At 38.4% G+C, this 18074-nt stretch overlaps 2 protein-coding genes across 8 annotated transcripts in view; one reads left to right on the top strand and one right to left on the bottom strand.

The window, feature by feature from the left end:
• The window catches only part of LOC129631965 (zinc finger protein 260), a 49104-nt gene that overhangs the window by 13339 nt on the left and 17691 nt on the right, over positions 1-18074 (bottom strand). For 3 of the 5 annotated variants that reach the window (XM_055553340.1, XM_055553339.1, XM_055553341.1), the window contains one exon: positions 13626-15923. In XM_055553340.1, coding sequence (XP_055409315.1) covers positions 14512-15923 — 1412 coding nt within the window. In that variant the 3' untranslated portion in view covers positions 13626-14511. Of the gene's footprint in view, positions 1-60; positions 198-13625; positions 15924-18074 lie in introns of those variants that run through there. The other 2 variants (XM_055553344.1, XM_055553342.1) reach the window with 2 other exon arrangements.
• Positions 348-18074, top strand: part of ZNF567 (zinc finger protein 567) — a 120208-nt gene continuing 102481 nt past the window's right edge. The window contains exons 1-2 of one of the 3 annotated variants that reach the window (XM_055553292.1): positions 348-385; positions 1273-1363. The gene's annotated coding sequence lies outside the window, so the exon portion shown is untranslated. Of the gene's footprint in view, positions 386-1101; positions 1364-18074 lie in introns of those variants that run through there. The other 2 variants (XM_055553294.1, XM_055553308.1) reach the window with 2 other exon arrangements.

The following is an 18074-nucleotide window of genomic DNA, read 5'->3' as shown; positions in this document are numbered from 1 at the left end:
CCCAGAAACCTAGGTCCAGCAACCCAGATCTACGCTTCGCAGAACCAAAACCAAACTCACCAGCAGACAAAGACGACGATGGCGAGCCAGACAGCCTGCGCCTGCGCACTGCCGGCTGGTTAGCATTCCCAGAGGTCTCCTGGGCTCCACCGAGCCCGGGCTTAATACCGGGCGGAATCGGTCGATATTGGTCGGGCGTCCACTTTTCTGATTGTGGACTACATTTCCCAGAAGTTTCGGTGGTTCGAGTCAGCTTGCGCGCCTTCTCAACTCCACCCGAGCTTGTGGGACTATCTCCCTGATTGGGGGAGGAGTGTACGTAGCCCGAGACTCATGACTTAGGTAATACTCTACCTGTGCCAGCTACCTCTGGGAGAAGGCAGTGGTAATAAGCTCAGTTCAAGCTCACCCCTAGTTAGGGGTGACTCCAACTAGGAACCGCGGTGCAAGGCAGCGCCAGAAAATTCCAGGGCATGGTCTGAGGCTAGGGGGTGGGGAGAAGCGGTGAGGGAGGGGAGTGATTGTGGGGATGTCTGGTTAGGATCCAGCCCGAGGCCATCTTGTCCCTCGCGAATGCGGTGCTGAACTACCTTTCCCAGAGGTCGCCGCGTTCTCGGGCCGGCGGCTCTGCGCGGAGCGGTAACGGGAGCTGGGTGTTCGTCACTGAGCTGTTCCTGACGGCTGACGCCTTGCAAGGGAGATTGGAGGTGAAACATCCAGAGGTCTGGGCGGGGTTGGAGACTGAGTATTGTCTGTTCAGGCTGAACGGGCGAGGTTGGAGAGGGAAGCGTCGGTTATTATGTATGACAGTATGTCCTTGTGATGGGTGTCCTTATGACTGTGTGCGGTACCGTGTGTGTAGCTTTATGCTGGTGAGTCTGCGAGGTATGATTGTTAATGTGCGATCGTGTGTAATACTGTGTGCTAGTGTGGGTTATCCTGTGACTCTGTGCCCCTGTGATGGGTGTGTGGATTGTTTCTGTGTGACCGTATATATTCCTGACCGTATATATTCCTGTTTGTGTGCATGCATAGGGAGCTTTGTTATTATACTTATGTGACTGCGCGCTGGTGGGGATTGTGGCTGTGCAGCACTGTGTGCGGAAGGGAAGGGGAGTCTGTGACTGAGACTGTTACACCTTTGTGTCTTCTGATTGGTGAATCTGGAGAGACTGTGTCGGTGACCGTGTGTCACATATAGTCATATATGAGACACAGGATAGCTCTGCGCTTTGCCAGTTAAGACCCTGACTCTTCTGTATGGCTTTATAGTTGAGATGGAAGCCTGGGATCTCCTCTGAGAAGCCCTGGTCAGGGAGGGGCAAGTGAGCTAGATACCCTTGTCATCTGGACCTCAGAAAAGGTTTGTTATCTCCTTGTCTCATCTGTGTCTGTTAACCAGGCTTAATGAGTCTGTCCCTTGTGGTTCATAGCCAGTGAACACACCAAGTACTTAAAAAAATAATAATTTTATTTATTTATTGGCTGTGCTGCATCTTCCTTGTTTTTTGAGCTTTTCTCTAGTTGCAGGGAGCGGGGTTATTGTCTAGTTGCAAAGCAGTTTTCTCACTGCAGTGGCTTCTTTTATTGCAGAGCACCGGGCTGTAGGGCCCACTGGCTTCAGCAATTACGACCAGAATGCTCAGTGGTTAGCTCAGGGGCTCCAGAGCACAGGCTCGGTAGTTGTTGGGCACAGGCTTAGTTACTTGGAGGTATGTGAGAATCTTCCCAGATCAGGGAGTGAACCCCTGTCTCCTGCATTGGCAGGCGGATTCTTTTACCATTGAGCCACCAGGGAAGTCCCACATAAAGTACTTTGGATTAAAGCAGAAGCATTTATTGGTTGTGACAGTAAGAAGACAGGGAGCCAGCTCTCAAAGCACTGTCTGTGCAAAGCTGGATGGGGAAGTTTTGAACCTGGAGCACATACATAGTACTAAAAGGGCTGCTGCTGCTGCTGCTGCTAAGTCACTTCAGTCCTGTCCGACTCTGTGCAACCCCAGAGACTGCAGCCCACCAGGCTCCCCCGTCCCTGGATTCTCCAGGCAAGAACACTGGAGTGGCTTGTCATTTCCTTCTCCAATGCAATGAAAGTGAAAAGTGAAAGTGAAGTCGGTCAGTCGGGTCCAACTCCTAGCGACCCCATGGACTGCAGCCTACCAGGCTCCTCCGTCCATGGGATTTTCCAGGCAAGAGTACTGGAGTGGGGTGCCTTTGCCTTCTCCGACTAAAAGGGCAGGCATGGTAAAAAGACAAAAGCTGCTCTAGGTTGCAAAAAAACTGCAAGCAAAGTGTTCTGGTTGTTTGTGTGCACTGTAACCTTTTTAAAACATCTAGTGTTTGGAACTTGCTGTAATTTAACAATTTCTGCAAAACAATCATACTTTGGTTTAACCCCATCCTTTCCCTACTGCTGCCTAGCTAATATATCCTTCAACAAGAGAAATCTCCAAGGAGGAGAAAATAATGGTTATGATATCTATAAGTTATATATAAGATGGCTTGGTATTTTCCCTTTATTTCTAAAATGCTTTATTTTTTCTGGAGTTGGTTTTTTTCCTTTCTTGGCAGACTTCTAACAGAGACCCATGAAGTAAACTAAAGCCTACTATTTTTCTTTGCACTTCCTAATTTTTAAAATTAATATGTATGCTGAGTATTTTGGTTTTACATATGTACACATATGCAATCATGTAGATACATATACATGTGTATATACTTGCATTTTTAATATTTTCATTTAAGTGATGTAACTTTCCACATAATTGAAAGTTATTTGAGAATATTTTTAATATTACACAGTGTTGTTTTGTCATATGTGATTAATGCAATAGTCGTTGTCTCCTTTATTGCTATAAAAATTCTGATTTTGTTTGAGGGGGCACTGTGCCAAACAACAAATAGGGGGGGAAAAAAACACTTTACATGTTTCAGATGTAAACAAAAGCTGTTAGATTGGATTTCTTAGACAGTTCTTTAAAGAGGGGAATGTGGGGAAGGCTCAGTGGACATGTATTCTTTTAGCCTTCTTCCTTTTCTCCTTCCTGCCTGGAAAGTGGATATAGTGCTGTTCATGGAGCAGCCATCATATAACCATGCATCCACAAGGAAAGGAAGGGTAAGAGAATTAAAGTACTATACTAAATGAAAGTAGAGGATTTTAAATAGTGTATATTGTATGAAAGTTATTTCATAAACAAAACAAAATTTACCTATAGGTGCATGAAATAAATAGTAGCATTTCAATTCTCTTCATGGTAATGTTGACTGAAAAACACAATGTGATAGCCATGAGTTTCAGTTTTATTTGAATACTTACTGAGCACTATAGCCTGGGAGACAGCCTCTCAGATAGCTCTGAGAAATTACTCTGAAGGTGTACATGTGATTAAAGACACATCTTGGTAGATGGTTATTGCCAGTCATGAAGAATAGATATCTTGGTTAATGATTTTAGTGCTTTCCTAAGTATGGGAAGATGCAAAAATCCAAGTTCATTAAAAAATTCTCCTGAAATAGTTCTAAATAAAGGCTCATTTTCACAGAGCACAGAATGACTGATCCTGAATTTCTGTTCAGTTCAGTTCAGTTCAGTCGCTCAGTTGTGTCTGACTCTTTGCAACCCCATGGACCACAGCACACCAGGCCTCCTGGTCCATCACCAAATCCCGGAGTTTACCCAAACACATGTCCATCAAGTCAGTGATGCCATCCAACCATCTCATCCTCTGTTGTCCTCTTCTCCTCCTGCCTTCAATCTGTCCCAGCATCAGGGTCTTTTCCAATGAGTCAGCTCTTTGCATCAGGTGGCCAACGTATTGGGGTTTCAGCTTCAACATCAGCCCTTCCAATGAACACTCAGGACTGATCTCCTTAGAATGGACTGGTTGGCTCTCCTTGCAGTCCAAGAGACTCTCAAGAGTCTTCTCCAACACCAAAGTTCAAAACCATCAATTCTTCTGCGCTCAGCTTTCTTTATAGTTCAACTCTCACATCCATACATGACTACTGGAAAAACCATAGCCTTGACTAGATGGACCTTCATTGGCAATGTAATGTCTCTGCTTTTTAATGTGCTATCTAGGTTGGTCATAGCTTTCCTTCCAAGGAGTAAGCGCCTTTTAATTTCATGGCTGCAGTCACCATCTGCAGTGATTTGGGAACCAAAAAAAAAATAAAGTCTGTTACTGTTTCCACTATTTCCCCATCTATTTGCCATGAAATGATGGGACCAGATGCCATGATCTCAGTTTTATGAATGTTGAGCTTTAAGCCAACTTTTTCACTCTCCTCTTTCACTTTCATCAAGAGGCTCTTTAGTTCTTCACTTTCTGCCATAAGGGTGGTGTCATCTGCATATCTGAGGTTACTGATATTTCTCCCAGCAATCTTGATTCCAGCTTGTGCTTCAACGAGCCCAGCATTTCTCGTGATGTACTCTGCATAGAAGTTAAATAAGCAGGGTGACAATATACATCCTTGACGTACTCCTTTTCCTGTTTGGAACCAGTCTGTTGTTCCATGTCCAGTTCTAAGTGTTGCTTCCTGATCTGCAGAGAGATTTGTCAAGAGGCAGGTCAGGTGGTCTGGTATTCCCATCTCTTTCAGAATTTTCCACAGTTTATTGTGATCCACACGGTCAAAGGCTTTGGCATAGTCAATAAAGTAGAAATGGATGTTTTTCTGGAACTCTCTTGCTTTTTTGATGATCCAGCAGATATTGGCAATTTGATCTCTGGTTCCCCTGCCTTTTCTAAAACCAGCTTGAACATCTGGAAGTTCACGGTATTGCTGAAGCCTGGCTTGGAGAATTTTGAGCATTATTGTACTAGCGTGTGAGATGAGTGCAATTGTGCGGTAGTTTGAGCATTCTTTGGCATTGCCTTTCTTTGGGATTGGAATGAAAACTGACCTTTTCCAGTCCTGTGGCCACTGCTGAGTTTTTCCAAATTTGCTGGCATATTGAGTGCAGCACTTTCACGGCATCATCTTTCAGGATTTGAAGTGGCTCTACTGGAATTGCATCACCTCCACTAGCTTTGTTCATAGTGATGCTTCCTAAGGCCCACTTGACTTCACATTCCAAGATGTCTGGCTCTAGGTGAGTGATTATACCACTGTGATTATCTGGGTCATGAAGATCTTTTTTGTACAGTTCTTCTGTGTGTTCTTGCCACCTCTTCTTAATATCTTCTGCTTCTGTTAGGTCCGTACCATTTCTGTCCTTTATTGAGCCCATCTTTGCATGAAATGTTCCCTTGGTATCTCTAATTTTCTTGAAGAGATATCTAGTCTTTCCCATTCTATTGTTTTCCTCTGTTTCTTTGCACTGATCACTGAGGAAGATTTTCTTATCTCTCCTTGCTATTCTTTGGAACTCTGCATTCAAATGGGTATATTTTTCCTTTTCTCCTTTGCTTTTCAGCTCTCTTCTTTTCACAGCTATTTGTAAGGGCTCCTCAGACAGCCGTTTTGCTTTTTTGCATTTCTTTTCCATGGGGATGGTCTTGATCCCTGTCTCCTATACAGTGTCACAAACCTCTGTCCATAGTTCATCAGGCACCCTGTCTATCAGATCTGGTCCCTTAAATCTATTTCTCACTTCCACTGTATAATCGTAAGGGATTTGACTTAGGTCATACCTGAATGTTCTAGTGGTTTTCCCTACTTTCTTCAATTTAAGTCTGAATTTGGCAATAAGGACTTTATGATCTTAGGATGTTTTATTGTAGTCAGCAACTATAGAGGCTAATGACTTGATTGTACAACTGGATGGTGATTTGCAATTCTCCCTTTTTGGTAATAAATTCAACCAATGTTTGGGAGACGTTTGTGACCAATTTGTCCCACAATGCTAGAAAGACTCATTCCTAGATCAGGTCAGGACTTCGTTGTTCGCTTAGTCATGTCTGACATTTGCAACCCCATGGACTGCAGCACGCCAGGCTTCCCTGTCCATCAGCAACTCCCGGAGCTTACTCAAACTCATGTCTTTAGAGTCGGTGATGCCATCCAACTATCTCAACCTCTGTCATCCCATTTTCCTCCCGCCTTCAATCTTTCCCCAGTGTGGAATTACTGGACTAGGCACTGTTAATGATAGTCATAAGACTCACTGTACCCTCATCTGTCATACTAGTCAGTTATTGTCTAGGAATTGATTCCCTCTTGCTGCTTCTTCCCATATCTAGAGTTACACTACTACAATCATTTTGATCATATATATATATATAACTATATTTGGTTAATTGTTCAAGTTGCATAGTCATCATTATCTTTATTGGAGGCTCAGTCACACATTTGGTAATTCAAAAAACAATAATTTTGTAAAATAGGCAGAGTGTAAGTAGAACAACCAGTAGCATAAGGTCATAACTAAGAATTTAAACCAAGAACTTCCATTCAGCATGGCCCAGTATATTCTTAGTCATCTGACCCAGTCTATTCCTTACCAATTGCTGTCTTTAAAGGTAATGATATATAAGCATTGTTCATAAGGCACTCAGCCTGATTTCCTAGTGTTATTAAGCTGATTATCTTTAGTATGATTTAATTGTTCCCAACAAGCATATTGTTCTGTTAAACTTAAATGATCATAGCCTGTTAGCTATATAAAGCCATCACGTAACAGAAGGAGGGGCCCTCCTAATAATTGGAAACTTATATTCTTTCACTGAAATTTAGCTCGTTGCTCTGAGCTTGAGTAACTTTGAAAGAAAATTCATACTTATGGCTAGGGTCAGAGCAAGTATGATTGACTGGCCAACTGAGGGGGTCCCATCTAGTAATATCAATAGTGGCCCAAACAGAACTATAACTTCTTTCTTCTACAATAAATTTCCTGAGGGCTATCAACTCATTGCCTTGGAGAGGAGAAATCCACCAAGGTAACTCAGAAGTTCTGGACATAGCTAATTGACTATAAGCCCAACAGTTGGATTAATTTTTAAATTCTGCATAGGATTTTGCCTGCGATAGAAAACATTTGATTCATATGCAAAAGTCCAGTATATCAAGAGAACACTATAAATAATCATATAGGTTAGGTTCTGAATCTTGGGATAGCTTTTTATTTCTGATGTCTTCTTGTCCTGGTGTGAGTGTCATTTCCTTTCTGAGCACTGTTTTAAAGTGAGTTTGAGTTCAGTAGTCTGCTATATAGATCAGTATAGTGCAGGGGCCCATTTTAAGTGGGAAATATTCCAAGAGTCAGTTCTTTCATTTTTGCTGCACATCAAGTAGTTTGAGTTCTTTTTTTTTCATTTTTAAAATTATATATTTTAAATTTTTATTTTTGACTGCACTGGGTCTTACCTGCAGTACATGGGCTTTCTCTAGTTGTGGCAAGTCGGAGTGGGGGGTGGGGGGGCTACTCTCTAGTTACAGTGCATGAGCTTCATTGCAATGCATGTAGCTTCTCTTGTTGAAGAGTGCAGGCTTCATTTAGTAGCTAGGGCTCATGGGCTCTAGAGTCCTAAATATCATTTTGAGATAGTGATTTTTGTTTCCTTCAAGCATTACCCAGAAGTGAAATTACTCAATTCTATGATAATTGTATTTTTAAACTTTTGAGAAACTTCTGTTTTCCTTAGTGGCTGTGCCAGTTTACATCCCTACCATCAGTGCACAAGGGTTCCTTTTTCTCCACATCTTCACCAACACTTGTTATTTCTTGTCGTTTTGGTGATAGCTATTTTAACAGATGTAAGATAGTATCTCATTCTGGTTTTGAGTTGTATTTCCCTGATGATTAGTGAGGTTGAACATCTTTTCATGTACGTGTAGGTCATTTGTTAGAATTCTTTGGAAAATGTCCATTAAGATCATCTACACATTTTTTATTTGGATTATTATTTTGCTATTGAGTTGTATGAACTTTATGTATTTTCCATTTAAACCCCATATGATATGTAATCTGCAAATATGTTGTTCTATTCCGTAGGTTGCCTTTTCATTTTGTTGTTTCCTTTGCTGTACAGAAACTTTTTAGTTTGATGTAGTCTCACTTGTTTATTTTTGCTTTTGTTGTCAAATCCAAAAAGTCATTGCTAAGACTGAAGTTTGAAAGCTTAGCCCCCCTTAGGAATTTTGTGATTTCAGGTCTTATGTTCAATTCCTTGATCCGTTTGAGTTGATTTTGTGTACAGTGTAAGACAGTGGCTCAGTTTCATTCATTTACACGTGGTGTCCAATTCTCTAAGCACCATTTATGGAAGAGAATATCCTTGTGTCCAGTTTTCCCAGCACCACTTAGGGAAGAGAATATCCTTTTCCCATTGTATATTCTTGGCTTCTTTCTCAGTAATTATAACAATGTCTGGGTTTGTTTCTAGGCTCTCCATTCTGTTCCACTGATTTACATGTCAGTTTTTATGCCAATACCATACTGTTTTGATTCCTAAGGCTTTGTAATACCATTTAAAATCAGGATTATTTTATATTTCTGTGAAAAATGCCATTGAAATTTTATATAGTTGTGTTAAATCTGAAAAATCTTTGGCGGTAACATGGATATTGAAAAATATTAATTCTTACAACCCATAAGCACAGAATATTTTTCCATTTATTTATGTCTCCTTCAGTTTGTTTTGTCAAAGTCATAGTTTTCAGTGTACAGATCTTTAACCTCCTTGGTTAAATTTATTCCTAGGTATTTCATTTTTTTAAAATACTGTTTTATAAAAAAATAAAATAAAAAAACATAAAAATACTGTTTTATTGATCTATAGTGTTCTTGCCTGGAGAATCCCAGGGACGGGGGAGCCTGGTGGGCTGCCGTCTCTGGGGTCGCACAGAGTCGGACACGACTGAAGCGACTTAGCAGCAGCAGCAGCAGTGATTTACAATATTGTATTAGTTATAGGTATATTATATAGAGATTCAAATTTTTTTAAATTATATTCCATTTAAAGTTATAAAATATTGGTTATATTCCCTGTGCTGTACAATATATCCTTGTAATTTATTTATTTTATACATAGTAATTTGTATCTTTACCCCCTACCCTTGCCTTGCTCCTCCCCCTTCCCTCTTCTCATTGGTAACCACTACTCCTCTGTATCTGTGTTTGTTATATTTATTCATTTGTTTTATTTAATAAGTGGTATCCTATAGTACTTATGTTTCTCTGTCTGACTTATTTCACTAAGTGTAATCCCCTCTAGGTCCATCCATGTTGGTCCAAGTGGCAAAATTTCATTCTTTTCTATGGCTGAGTAGTGTTCCATTGTGTATATGTATGTGTGTGTGTGTGTGTGTGTGTGTGTGTGTGTCTTATTGATTTATAGTTGATTTACAATATTAGTTATATACATGTGTGTGTGTGTGTATACCCCACATCTCCTTTATCCATTCTTTATCCATTCATCTGGACACTTACTTAGGTTGACTCCGTATCTTAGTTGTTATAAATACTATAGTGCTGCTATTAACATGCATGTTTCTGCTGCATTTGGAGTGATAGTTTATATATTGCCTCTGTAAATGCCTACCAGATAATAAGGGGAGGAATAGCACCTAATAAGTGCTGTGTCACAACAGTCAATGCCCCAGTCATACTTGCACCCTCTTAGTGGACCTGCCAGCCAGGAAATGAGGTGTGCTTCACGATTCTTGGGCTAGGATGGCAGTCAGTGTTCCACTCACGTATACAGTCTTTATAGATGTCTGTGATTAATGGGCAGGGATGGCTGTCAGGTCTCTGTTCACACACATAGCATCTGCATGTGCCTCTGCAGATACTTTCTGGCAAAAAGGGAGGATGGTGCTGCTAGATGTCATGCATAATAGTGTGAAAGACTGGCATTTGTAAAGTGTTTAGCCAGTGTAGAGTTGGCATTGTCAATAGGGTTTTGTTCTGCAGGTCAGCAACCTTCTCAGCCCTTTGGATAGGAAAAGCAAGTATACATTAGACGTTTTATTTTTTTGTTGTTGTTTAGGGTTTTGGTAGTTATTTGCACTTGGTGGTATTTCTAATTTCAAGCTTCTCAGGTGCTCAGGTTGGAATATATGGGAAGACAAAACAACAAAACACCCAATTCTCCACCAGGGAACTCACCACTGGGCTGGGTTTTTCCTCAAATCCTAAGGTCAATCCAGTTGACCTTCATTTTTCCAACTTGTAGTTTCTTTCTTATCTTTGCACATATGAGATTTTTTTTTTTTTTTCCTGCTTCTAAGATTCTCTCTTTATCATGGATTTTAATCAATGTAGTTATGAGTCCTTGGGAATAGTTGTGCCCCCGACCCCACCCCCACCCCCCTCTGCCTTGTTTCTTGTGCTTGGAATGGGTTGAACTTAGATCTGTGGGTTTACAGTTTTCATCAAATTTGGAAAGTTTTCAGCAATTATTTCTCCAATTATTTTTTTGTCCCCTGCCCATTCTTCTTCCTGTCTTTCAGGGATCTCTACTACACATCATTAGGCTAGATGAAGTTGTCCTACAGCTCTCTTCTCATTCTATAGTTTTTATTGCTATGTCTTCAAATTTGCTAATGCTTGCTTTTGGAGTGTTTAATCGATTAATCCTATTAACTGTATTCTCAGACACTATGTTTTTAACCTCTAGATTTGTTTGAGTCTTAAATATTTTCCACATCAGTACTTACCAAGATCAATCTCTCTTGTTCCTTTATGGACATGCAGGATATAGTTTTGTACTGCTAGTATCTATTAACAAATACAAAATCTTGTAAATCAAATACAAAATCTATGTTTGTCATTTCTGGATTTGTTTCTATTGATTTTTCTACTTAGTCATGTGTGCCTGCTTATAAAACTTATTTACTACCAGGCAGTATGAAAGTTACCCTCAATATCCTTGGTACTTTTACATTTCTATAAATATACTCAAGTTTTGTTCTGTAATATACTTATGATACTTGAGAACAGTTTGTTCAAGATTTGCTTTAAGCTCTGCTGGCTGGGACCAGGAAAGCCTTAGTCTAGTGCTAACTTGCCTCTCTACTGAGGCAGTAGCTTTTTGAGTAATCTAACCAGTGCCCTGTGAATTATGAAGTTTAACCTTCTTGCTCATGGGGACACAAACAATTCCTGACCCTGTGTGAGCTCCAAGGATTGCCTTTGCTCTTAAGCATTTCTTTTGCTGGTCATAGGTGGTCTCCTTGATCCCCTGCAGTGATTAGAACTTGACTAAATACTCGGCCCTGCAAACTTTAGCCATCACTGCCTCCCTGGACTCTCAGCTCCATCTTTTCTACTTAAGGGGGTTGGTTACAAAGCTTCTGTATATTACCCCTCCCAGTGCTGAGATGTGGAAATGCTCTCTAAGCAGTACACTGGGTCAAATGTGTGGACCACATTTGTTTGTTTATACTTTGTTAGGCATGACCATTCTGTTGTCTGGTGTCCAATGTCTGAAATTATGTATATCTCATACTTTAGTGTTTGTTATTTTAGGCCGGAAGGTAAATCCAGCCTGTATTATTCCCATTTTTGGCTGCAAACAATGTTAAAAAAAAAAAATTCTGTGCTTAAAAATTGCAAGAAAGCAGAGCTTCCATATACCATTCTCCCAATTTGCCTAATACTAACATTTTACATTACCATAGTATAATGATGGAAATCAGGATATTAACATTGGGCACAATACTATCAAACAAATGACAAGCCTTGATTGGCTTCCATCAAGTTTTCTCCACTAATTTTCCAGAAATTGAATTCACAATCCTATGTTGTATTTTGTTCCCTTGCCTTTTATAACCTGGAAAGGTTATGAACTTTTGGAGAACTGGGCAGGTTATTTTACAAAAGGTTCTGCATTTTGGATCTGCCTGCAGTTCTCTCATTATTAGGACACAGTTATGCATGTTTTGGTCTTCCCAGGTAGCACTAGTGGTAAAGAACCTGCCTGCCAATGCAGCAAACGTAAGAGACACGGTTCAATCCCTGGGTTGGGAAGATCCCTTGGAGGAGGGCATGGCAACCCACTCCAGTATTCTTGCCTGGAGAATCCCATGAACAAAGGAGCCTGGGGGGCTATGGTCCATTGGGTCACAAAGAGTCGGACATGACTGAAGCGACTTAGCACACAGCACATGCATGTTTTGGTGAGAAGACTACCCAAGTCTTTGCCCTTCTTAGTGAATCACCTTGATGCCAGTGTCACCATTGGTGATTATTTGGGTAAAGGTGCTGTAAGCAATGTTTTATCTTTGTAATTAAATACTTGGGAGAGATATTATGAGATAATTCTAATATCCCATTTTTCCCTTATACTTTCACCTTCATATTTACCATTCATCAATGGATTTTTTTATATAATTATAAAATTATGGTGATTTTCTATTTTCCTCATTCCCTTTATGAAGTAGAATTCTTCATCATTAAATTGAACCAGAATTCTTCCTTTGGGGTAGCTAATTTCATGGTTCATGGCAGCAATAAACAGAATAGGTCAGGAACATCTCCTGTATTTGGGGGGAAAAAAAAACAAAGCTTCCAAGTAGTATAGGGAACATGTGGAAAGGATAAAGGAGGAAATGAAAGAAAAAAAAAAGAAAATGGAAACAAGTAAAGTTTTGTCAATTTGAGCACCATGAACAAGAATCAAAAACAACAGTTTACAACAATAATTATATTCTGGTTTATCAGATTAGCAGATTGTGAAGTGACACGAGCTCATAACAAAGTTCAAAGAAAAATATTAATGATATATGACCAAAATGTAGCTATAAGTACAAATAAGGGAGACAATAAGAATGTTGTATTAATTTTTTAGTTTATTCATTAGCATTCCAAAAAATAAGTATCAAGACACATGTTTATTTTACTTGTCATTAATTTTAAGTCTGTATATAAGGTTTTGATAGCTCACTGTTTTAATTTGCTCAAGCAAGCAAAAAATATTAAACCACAAGAAGAACTGTGGGGCAAGTAGTTCTGGAGTACTACCCAAGAAGAGGGAAATTAATCAGCACTGATGGTAACTTAGAATAACCAGTTAGAGTTGGATAGAAGAGTAACTCACCAGTGTGGTAACATGATAGCTCAGTAAGTAGAGTGAGGTATTGATACCAATATTAATAATTATAATATAGTTGAACTATTTCAAAGATATGAAATAGCAAGTATCCTAATAAGGGTAGTAACAGAGACTCATTCTTTTATTCTGTAGGACATGAACTACCTATCAGTTATATACTTTTATTAACTGCTAGCTTAAATAAAATACTAATAAGGAATATGTAAGGGAAGCATAGCTCAGTAATACCCAATTAGAAAACAGCTTACTTACTACTGCTGATCATGCAAAACTGGGCAGGACACCAATCTCAAAAGTTAGAATCTAATGAATGATAGTGATGTAAATATATGTAAATATAACAGGTAAATAGTCTTATAAAAAATCTATTAACCAGTGTGGCTTTTGATCACTTTGATTAACAACCAGGTCAACTTTCCTAAGAAAGAGATGATGGGTGGTTAAGATTTGCAACCTTATTAGCTGTCTTATTTTCTTTTTCATCTTCTTTTTCTGAGTCAGCTGAGACTGCTAAAATCAAAGGTCTACTGATAGTCCAACTGCCAACCACAGTAAGACAACACTGAGTGGGAATAACAGGGAAAATTATAATTATAAAACCCAATGAAAGCCATGCAATAGTAGTGTTTATAAACCCTCTTTATTTAAGTTTAGTGATCAATTTATAATCCTTGCAATAGCTGTAAAGTTTCCCCTCCATTTAAAGCTACTAAGAGACTGCTAAGATTGGGTTAGAATATTTTATGAAATAGTTAAAATGCCATTTCATTTGGATCCTGACTGGTACTGCCTAGAGGTGAAAAGGTTCCTTAAAGGAATTATGTTGCAGGAGGTATTTAGGGAAATCTGTTGTGTCAAAACAACATAGAAACTCAAAAAGAACTCAAACATTTGATGATAATGGAAAGTTTAAACATCTACCATTAAAACAAAATCAATAGAAAACAAATCTACACAAACACCTTGCAGGACCACAATACTTTACAACCACATAGTATCTGAGAGTTCTGGCTCTTTGGAGAAGATAAGTATACCATATATAACAAGCAAAAAATTAGAATGCAAAAGATATATCTGAGCAATATTACAGAACAGTAAGCCAAAAACAACAGCCAAAAAAACAAAAACACAAGCACCAAAAGTAACTGTAAGCAAAACATCCATGGATAAACTCATATGAAAGATAACTCAAATAATTGATAATTAGGAGAATACATTTCTCACATTTAAAAAATGGATTAACAGGGACCATCCTATGTGAATGGATATTCAGAATGTTGATTGATAAAAAAAGGAGAAATATTTGGCACTATTGAACAAAGCTGAAAGTACTTATCTCATGAATGAACAATTCTGCTTCTAGAATGGCCATAAATTCTGAAAACAGTTTTAAAAGAGAGTGAATCTTGTCAATAAATACACAGGTTTTTTTCAGTGAAACTCAGAAACAAATAGGCTTTATACTCTTTCATTCAAAAGACTCCTCCTTAGTATAACTTGTCCAGTATCAAGTAAGGTGCCTGCCCATACTAAAAGCATTACCACATTCCTTACATTCATAGGGTTTCTTATCATTGTGAGTTCTCTGATGTTTTGTAAAGGATGAACTATGTCTAAAGGCCTTCCCACATGCTTTACATTCATAAGGTTTCTCTCCAGTATGAATTCTCTGATGTTCAGTAAGGGCTGAACTGTGTCTAAAAGCCTTCTCACATACCTTACATTCATATGGTTTCTCACCACTATGAATTCTTTGATGTTGAATAAGAGCTGAAGTAAGTCTAAAGAACTTTCCACATTCTTTACATTCATAAGGTTTCTGACCACTGTGAATTCTCTGATGTCGAGTAAGTTCACTTCCTACTCCAAAAGCTTTCCCACATTCCTTACATTTATATGGTTTCTCGCCAGTATGAATTCTCTGATGTCTGGTCAGGGATGAACTATTTCTAAAGACCTTTCCACATGCCTTGCATTCATAGGGTTTCTTACCAGTATGAATTCTTTGATGTCGAGCAAGTTCTCTACAGACTCCAAAAGTCTTCCCACATTGTTTACATGCATAAGGTTTTTCACCAGTATGAATTCTCTGATGTTCAATAAGCTGTGAACTAATTCTAAAGACCTTCTCACATTGAATACATTTGTATGGTTTCTCACCAGTATGAATTCTCTGATGTTCGGTTAGCTGTGAATGAAATCGAAAATCCTTGCCACATTCCATACATTTGTAAGGTTTCTCATCAGTATGGATTTTCTGATGTCTAGTAAGTTGTGCATGCACTCTAAAAGATTTCCCACAGAAAGTGCATTCATAGGGTTTCTTACAATCCTGAATTCTTTGAAATGAAGTGATTTCTTCAATTCCTCTAAAAGTCCTTCCATATTCCTTACATTTATAGCACTTATGATCATCATGGTGTACACTAAGGGCTTCATAAAAACTAAATACATTCCCACATTCCATACATTTACAAGGTTTCACACCAGTATGAATATTCAGTTGTAGGGTATAGGGGTCATCTACTCCAAAAGTTTCCCAATATTTACTACATTCAGAGGTTTTTTTACCACTATGTATTTTCTCATATTCATCAACACTTAATTCACAACTAAGGACCTTCCCATACTGCTTATATTCAAAGGGCTTCTTGCTATCATGAAATCTCTGATGTAATGTAAGAAATTTGTGATTTTTGTAACTGGGTACCTTTTCAGCCATGATTTTTATTTGACTGAAACATCCCACTTCAGGTCTTTGTACTTCAGTCTTCCTTTGGCTTTGCCAATCATTTTTAAAAATGGTGTTCTGAAGGCCAACTAATTTACTGTTTTCTTTTACTTCCCACTGAGAATTATTTTTTTCAAGAATGTCCTTGTCTACAGATAAAGTCTTTGTGTCATACTTGGATTCCAAGTCTGAAAGAAAGGGAAAAGAAAAATTTCTTTTTTCATGTGTCACAAAAATAAAAGTTATAAAATGCACAGTAGAAAAACTGAAAATAATTCACAGCATAAATGGATGATTAAAATATTGTTATAAAGTTTGAAGAAAGGTAAAGAAAGCTCAGAGAAGGATAAGAGCATAATAACATAAGGATGTGAAGTTTGTGATAAGAGATATGGATTGGCAGTGGGTCTGAAATTTTGGTGTTGGATTGTCACCTAGTAAGCTTGTCAAAGGCAATGGCAACCCACTCCAGTCCTCTTGCCTGGCAAATCCCCTGGACGGAGGAGCCTGGTAGGCTGCAGTCCGTGGGGTCGCTAGGAGTCAGACATGACTGAATGACTTCTCTTTGACTTTTCACTTTCATGCATTGGAGAAGGAAATGGCAACCCACTCCAGTGTTCTTGCCTGGAGAATCCCAGGGACAGGGGAGCCTGGTGGGCTTCCGTCTATGGGGTCACACAGAGTCGGACACGACTGAAGCGACTTAGCAGTAGCAGTAGCAGTAGCAGTAAGCTTGTCAAACACTGATGTGCCTGAATTAATCCATAATCCAGATAAACTGAATCAACATTTACAAACATGGAATTTAGTTATTGGCTATCTTGTAGAGATACTACGAATCAGATGAAAATTTGATAATCTATACATTCTAACAGTTTTCTGAGATTTTTCTTTTATAACACAATCCCAATACTTTACCATGGATAACAAGGTTGTGCTTGTAAGACAGTACTTTAATCCATTATCCCCTTTCACCTAATATTTTTTCACCTCCTACATCAAACCACATTTCCTATCATTTAGAGATACCCACAAGATGTTTCATTTCTCAGAAACGGATTCCTTATATACCATCTCCTTTTCATTGTCCAGGTCTAAAAGTTAGTACCCTCAGAAATGATGTACTACTAGCTGACTCTAATTAAGTTCATATATCCATCTCTATTCCAATATCTAGTTCCTTGCCCTCATACCCATTTTTTTTCAATTTTGTATTCTGAAATTTACTCTGTTGTCATACTGTTTATTTCCTTATTCCTTAAACTTCAAAAAGACAAAATCATTATTTTATGTCCCACTGAATATCAAGGCTCAAGGTCATAGTAGTTGACAGTTACAAGAAAAGTAAATCACTGGTTGAAAGGAATCTAAGAATAAAAGCAAATACTACAAATATGTCACTGGAGAATACAACTATCAAAGTAACTATAAGAATAGTGCAGTAGTTAACAGCATGCCTCCATGCTTTTAAAAATATCACACTATACTATAGTGATTTTATATACACAAATTTATATACATATGAAATTTCTAATATAGTAAGACATATATATATAATAGTGTTTATAAATGATTGTTTTCTCATTGCCTCTCTACTTATACATATTATCTCCATCATTGCTATTAATTTCCTCCTATGCAAACTCATGAGTTTCTTTATCCCATATATCAATAAAGATGGTGTTTTATTTACTTCTCTTCAGTAGTATTGTCACTATTATTCATCTATCCTATTGAAATCCTAGTTTATATTTACATGTTTTCCTTCATGCTCTTTCCCAAATACTCCATTTTCTTATACTCAAAAACTAACCATTGCTATATTTCCCCCCAAAATATCAGTGTTTTATATATTATAATAGGTATATACCATATTTTAAGGTTTCTGCAGTTCTGAGTAAAGCTGTGGCTGAAATGCTATGTAAAAGTGGAGGTAGGAGGTGGGAAAAACGGGAGGTGGAGATGGGAAATAGTGTAAGGCACCTTGTAACAAACAATCTGTTGGACCTAGCTGGAGATTGGCAATCAGTGAGGGAACAACCTGAGGAAAATCCAAAGTGACTGATACACATTGTATGATAAACAACAAAAATAATTTCCTGTGACTTAATTATGTTATGTATAAATAAGGTGAAATAATGCAAACATCTTGTATGATTGCAACAGTAAAATCATAAATGAATGCCAGTATCAGTAAATTAAAAGTACTTCCTTTTAGAAATGAAGAAGCTTTCTATCAAACAACTGTTCAGTTGTTGTGGAAATGTATTGGAATTTCTGAGAGTAGTGGCACTGAAAATATTACATATTGAAAATCCATGAAACAACATTAGTCACAA

The sequence above is a fragment of the Bubalus kerabau genome, chromosome 17, assembly GCF_029407905.1.
Source record: "Bubalus kerabau isolate K-KA32 ecotype Philippines breed swamp buffalo chromosome 17, PCC_UOA_SB_1v2, whole genome shotgun sequence".
NCBI classification, from domain to species: Eukaryota; Metazoa; Chordata; class Mammalia; order Artiodactyla; family Bovidae; genus Bubalus; species Bubalus kerabau.
This window is presented reverse-complemented; position numbering and strand designations above follow the sequence as displayed.